The sequence below is a fragment of the Gymnogyps californianus genome, chromosome 2 (genome assembly GCF_018139145.2).
Source record: "Gymnogyps californianus isolate 813 chromosome 2, ASM1813914v2, whole genome shotgun sequence".
In the NCBI taxonomy this organism is placed as follows: domain Eukaryota; kingdom Metazoa; phylum Chordata; class Aves; order Accipitriformes; family Cathartidae; genus Gymnogyps; species Gymnogyps californianus.
In genome coordinates, this window is record NC_059472.1 from 103,354,400 (window position 1) to 103,360,692 (window position 6,293).

The following is a 6,293-nucleotide window of genomic DNA, read 5'->3' on the forward strand; positions in this document are numbered from 1 at the left end:
TAGAGCCTTAATGTTACTGCTAACAAAGTGAACAGAGGTGGGATATGTTTTCAAAGTGCCATCGTTCCCTCCCAAAACTGTACACTCAGCTCTTCATAATTGTGGGCTTGACCATGGCTCTCAGCTCACCTTCCATTTTTTCAGACTCTTGGGAACATTCGCCTTTAGGAGTATGAAGTCTTCCAAGCTTTCGTATTTGTAGCCCCAAAGAGCTCCCCGGTTGTGGAAACCCCCTGCACGTGCCTTCTCCCCACTTCCTGCACCACTGACCTTGTGACTTCTTTGGTCTGAGTGGGATCAATATCTGAGCTGGAAGTCAGAACTTTGTCTCAGAAGAACCGGTATTTTATTAAAACAAAAGGCCACAGTGTTATCCATATTAGCAGCCAGATACAAGGAAAGCAGAAATCTGCAGAAATTTAAAGTTTTGCCCGTTGATGGAATCCATGTACAGCCACCAAATGTTAAAAATATTCCATTCCCTATGAAGTTCACATCTATATATGGAACACACATTTGTTCAGATATATCTGGTTGTCCTGTTCCGTGCAGGAACCCAAACTGTTGCATCGGTAAGACACTGATTTTGCTAATTAGTAAAGCAAAAATTTCCATTGCAAGGGCATTTTAAAGCAAAATTAAATACAAGAAGAAAAAACTCCTTATTAAACTAAAATGTGGTGTAACAGCTCACCACATCCTGCTACCGTGGCATCTGCTGTTTAGCAAAGGAAAGGTTCCTCTTTCAGACGCCTTGACAGGTAGAGAGGTCACGTGTTACCTGCATTTCTCAGCACTATTATTTTTTTGACTTTCTGTCAGTGGAAAAGCTGAACATGACAATGGAAAATACCAGTTGAGGGAAGGCATTGTGGGAAACTGTAGGTGTTAGCTATAAAAGCGACAGTGGCCCCCCTCCCCAAAAGCCAGCAGAAAAACAGTGAAAAAAATCTGATGACAAAGGTGCTGTAAATCATTGTACTCAGCTGTCTGATCTGATAGGGATCAACCTGTTGCTTTAAGGGAAGTGTTGTGCTAATCTAGGCATTGAAAATTAAACATCTTGCATGCTATTCCAGATCTGCTGCTAAGCTGTATGTAGGGCCCTCCAGCAAGCCACGTAATTCTTTGGGTCTCATCTGTCCTGTCTATAAAAATGGGTCTTTTTTAGTACTCAGATTATGTTGTTTTAAAAATGAGTGTAAAGCCTTTGCAACCTTTCTTGGAAAAATGTTGCACTCATTCAAAACACAACTACTCCTGGAATGGTACTACAGACGTGAATGGACGCGTATCCAGGCAGCAGCGGAATCAAAGACCAGCATTTGCTTTAGGAATGAAACTCAAACCCAGGCCAAAATACTGCTTGCACTGAATACTGCTGTTCCGTGGAGCACACACAATCCTCTTGTAGTAACAGGTTTGTAAGCCAAAACTTGAGCCTTCAAGACAGCAACCAGCTGATTCTCCTCAAGTCTATAATAAATATTTTGTTAGAAAGGTGAGAACTTAAAGAAAAATACCTATTATTTTCTTTGCACGAGCAGTATAGCTTACCTCCCTGGGGAGTTCTGCAGTGGTCCTACACAACCGAGTGGAGCCCTGAGGATACCAAGGGGAAGGAGTGTGATGGATGGCAAAGGAGATGGTGAACAGGGAACAATCAGCTCGTTCACACGACACATGAATGAAGTTATCAAGAAACAAATGTAAAACAAACAAAAAGTACTTTTCCCACCAGCACATCCTTAAACTGTGGAACCCGTTGCTGCAGGAAACCATGAAGGCCAAAACGGGTTCAGAAGGTTATTAGAAAACTTCATGGAAGATAGTTCATCAAAGTTCACTAGAAACAAGGATGCAGACCTCCGCTTGCTCACGAGCAGCAGAGTAAAGGCATACTAGAGAAAGCATCACTGGAGCTGTGCCTGGTTCCTATCCTCTTTCCCAAAGAATTGGCTGCTGGCCGTTGTGGTAGATGCAACACTGGTACGGATGGACATAGAGGACGCTTCAGCTGAGCCGTACTTCAGTAACAGAATTTTTGATTTGCTGTTGGGAAGGACAATCTTGGGTCAACCTACAACAAGAATATTTAACATTTTCTTGCCAAAAGGGAAAAAAAATCAGTCTTGGGTCAAACAAAACATTCCAAAACATTCCATGTGATCCAAAATAAAACATTTCCTAACATCCAAAAAAACCTTAATATGTTTTGAAGTATTAAAAGAAGCAAATTTTCCAGAAATTTGAAATAAATAATGTTGATGCTAAAGACTTTTGAAACTATTTGAGAAATGTAATCCACATTTTCATGTCATTTTGACTGACCCAAAACTGCATTTTTCCCCCAATAAGTTTTCACTCAACATCTGTTTCTCAGACCTGGAGGGAGAAAGGTGTGTCTTCATGGGAGTGCTAGACCATGCAGCTGGAGGTGGCAGGTAGCATCCTTTTAGCCAAACCCAGCAAGCATCACCCAGCACACTTCACATGTTCTTGCCGCCTGGTTTCCCCCCACTCCTACCCGCCAGAGGGTTTTCCTTCCAGCCTCAGGTGCCTCCGCGGGCAGCGCGGGAAAGCCCGCTCTCAGCCCACTTCCCCTTTCAGCTCTTGTGTTTAGTGCTCTCTGCTAGCCGTCTGCCTCTTCAAGATCGGCTGCCTTGCCAGATCACGTATTGCCCCAGCTGGGCCTTCTGCATGCACCCTTGTCCCTCTCTGTAGGTTTTTTCCACTGCGTTATTGGGAATTTTTGCATTTTCAACGCTGCGGTGGGTAAAGGGGAACAAGCGACAGTGAAATAGAGAGACCTGTGTCTGAGCCGCACTGGCCACCACTGGCCACCATGGATGAGAGAGATGTTGAATGTCCTCTTGGCGTTTTTGGCCCTGTTTGATTGTGAGATCCGGTGGCAATGGGTGCACTTTGGTAGAGGTTCAGTTGTCTCCCGAGTCCATGCTGACATTGTCTAGTGACTGTTGTTGAACAGCTGTCAGATGTTGTTACACAAGGACACCAGACTTGACTGCTACTCATTAAGGTAGTGGAAGTCCACCTCTGTTAAGAAAGTAACATATATTAAAAATGAGCAATAAAGCCAAGGTCTAATCTGTATCCTGTTGGGCTCGATAACAAAATTACGAGCGATTTCAGCTGGGGACAGATTGGTTTGGCTGCTGAGAGCTGGAGAGAGTGTGACCAAAGGACCATGGTGGTCTCATGGGCTGAGCCAAGGCAGGTGGGCTCCTAGCTGAAAGGAAGAGTCACGTCATCTCTAGGGTAAGCCATGTGTCCTACAGCGCTTGAGTGACAGAGGATTCAGCTGAGGGTACCTAGCGTGGCTGGAAAGGGCAGCCTCTGAGTGCCTAAGCCGATTTTGGAGATGGACCTTTGGCTCTTGGACCCTCATGTCATCAAGTTGCTTCCAAAATACTTTTACTAAATGCTTTAATAAGAGAAAGCATGGGCTGGCGGGCTGGGGGATGTTACTTTTGAAAGTTTTACTGAATTAATCAAGCAAGAGTACCTCAGCACGTGCTATAGCATTAGTCTGAGATTCGAGATACCTGAGTGCTAATCCTGACTGAGATGGGGAGCTCCTTCGCTCTTCCGCCTCCCTGTCCCCATCTCTGAAATACCAGTGATACTTCTGTTCACATTTTACAGAAGCACTGTGAAGATTCATTATTTAATGTTTCTGAGCACTAACTAACTGTACAAAGACCAAGGATTGCCTTGAGTAGTATCTTAATTTTATTTGATGTAACAGAAACTTGAGGGAAAGTTAGAAAAACCATGACACTGTCTGACCCATATGAGGATTTGTTTTCATTGTCATGCTCAACACCAAGACATCACTGTGTGTTTTTGCTGCATGCCTAATGTTGCTTTGAGAAGTTTATCAAAGAAACTATCTTTACAAAAGCATCATGGAAAAATCATCCCACAGAAGAAGTGCGCTGTTTGCATTCGAGGCAGAGACTCGGTCCTGAAAGCTGTCCGGAGTCTTGCAGCATGTAAATGGGGTAGCACTTCTTGCTGTGTTTGGATGCGTGCAGGGCAGTCTTTGCCACAGTGCAGGGCTTGCTGCTTGAATTTGTTTCCGCTGTTTGGTAATATTAAAGATGAACTCCCCGGCACTCTCAAGAGAAAGAACTGCTTTGTCTTCACATCTCATTTCCATACCGCTCTTAGTTTGCTGCCATAAATAGGTAGTTACAAATACAACCGATACTTCCTTTCTGAAGTATGGTGTGCGTATCCATTGGTAGAAGTGGTTTCGGTGGCCAGGACCTGTGACACAAATCCTGACTGATTCATGTGCTGCAATTACTAAATAGGCAACAGGTCTGCAAGGGGAAAAAAAAAAAAAACCCAAAACAAAACAAAACAAAAAAACCTCAACTAATTGCTTCAGGAAGTTGGTTTTAGACAGGCTTGGTCTTTTCCAGTAAACACGTGAAGTTATCTGGATGGCTGTGAACAGCAGCCCACAAGGAAAGGAAAACACGGGCTTTACTGTGGTGCTTCCATGACGTGGGCATGTGTTTCCCACTCCCAGCAATGTTAGGGAAACTCAGCAGCGGTGATAGCCCTACGGATGGCATTTTGTCTATCTTCATGTAAATCATGTGGTGGCAGTTGCTGCAGGGAGGTGGGGTGGAAATAAAAGGGATGTTGTGTAGTCCACTGTTGATGGCCTTTGCCAGGTTCAGTCATTTCCTGTCCATCTGCCAAAAATCACAAGCTGATAAATGGACATAATTGGAGTGTGGGAAACTGTATTGCTTGATGATCTGCAGAGGAGGGGAAAAAGAATGAAAGAAGACTCGTGAATAAAGAAAACAACACTTTATCAGTGGAGATGCAGTCTGACTGGCTGATGCTGAGATAGTGGGCCTTGTTTATTCTTTCCTCTGAGGAATTTTAACTTGCAAGGGTTTTAACTTGCTCGTCCCTCCCATCCGTTTGTGCGGATAGGAGCGAAGACTGCATGTCCACATGTGTTGGTCACCACAAAAGGAGGGTGTATATTTACATGTGTTACCAGCTCCAGGGAATGGACAAGCACGCAGCAGTTTCTTGTCGTCTTCTTCTTTTTTTCCTAATATCGTCCCACAGTGGAAAAAATCAGCATGTGAAGTTATATTCTATCTGGGCGTTGCAGCTGCACATACCCAGCTTCAGTGGCTGGCAGCTTTCTGCCTTCAGTACCTACCATGGCTAACATACTTTCCAAACGGCTCTTTTCATGGAAGGAGTAGATTATTCTAAGATTTCCTGTGGTTCTCTTTGCTTTACATTTCTGAGCCAGTTCTAGAGCAAATGAAATGTTTTATCTGTAACTGATTTGAAATGTTAAATATGTTTGATGCAATCAAGGATCCAGGATGCTGCTGTTCTTGTGATGCCTGGTTTTACACGGTATTTAGCATGTTAATAACCTTGGTTAATCCTGCTGTTTTGTGATCAGCCTGTACAAGCTATCTCATGATGTTGCGCTTACTGTTCAGAGCTGTACTGAAGCCGTCAAGGAACGGATGCAAGTTTGGGAGGGCTGTGTACTGAAGAGACCCACCTGCAGCAGTGAGATGCTAATCGATTCCTTTTTTCTTGTCTTCTTTCTTTGCAGTAAATGAAATTATAAGGAATGACCTTTCCAGTACCAATGTCCATTCATAGCTTTCAATATGGGCCTAATATGAAATCCACACACACTTTTGACTTAGCTGGCGTGTCAGCTCGAGTAGAGAGATACCGAATAAACTGAAGACATTGCCTGGTACCACTCTGATCTTCCACCTTACTGAATGTCAGGAACTGAAGATTTACCTCTTGCTTACAAAGAAGTAGCTCCTCAACTTCAACTGATGAAACAGCTTCTTTAAAGAAAATCATCTCAAAAGAAAGAGAAGGAAGCACGCTCCGAGACCGCGCATTTCATGGGACAAAACTAGGAAACTCAGCAAAACCTGAGTGCTTCTTCCCAGTGCTGATCTTTTTGGCATGGCACCGCTGGAACACAGCCCTGGAAGTGCCTTATTTTACCAGGTTGTGGCATCAGGGCATTTTTAATAAGCTTTGAATTTGCTACCATTAAAAGTGTTGGTAGGTGCAGAAACTATAGAGCTTGCATTCTGGAGAGTGATATTGGAAAAAAGCATAGGACTCTGCAGCAAAGTAGGGAGAGCAATCCCTACTCCAGTAAGATGCATTTATGAATTCCAGAATTTCTTCAGCTTTTCCTTTGCTGTAATGTACAGCCTATTGCCTTATTCTCAGTGCATTTCAAA

The 6,293-nt window shown here is 43.6% G+C and overlaps 1 protein-coding gene across 1 annotated transcript in view; it reads left to right on the top strand.

The window, feature by feature from the left end:
* NFATC1 (nuclear factor of activated T cells 1) overlaps positions 1–6,046 on the top strand; it is a 114,480-nt gene extending 108,434 nt beyond the window's left edge. Inside the window, exon 10 of the mRNA XM_050892091.1 lies at positions 5,633–6,046. Within this exon, the coding sequence (XP_050748048.1) occupies positions 5,633–5,682 (50 nt within the window). The 3' untranslated portion in view covers positions 5,683–6,046. The remainder of the gene's footprint in view (positions 1–5,632) is intronic.
* Positions 6,047–6,293: the final 247 nt, after the last annotated feature.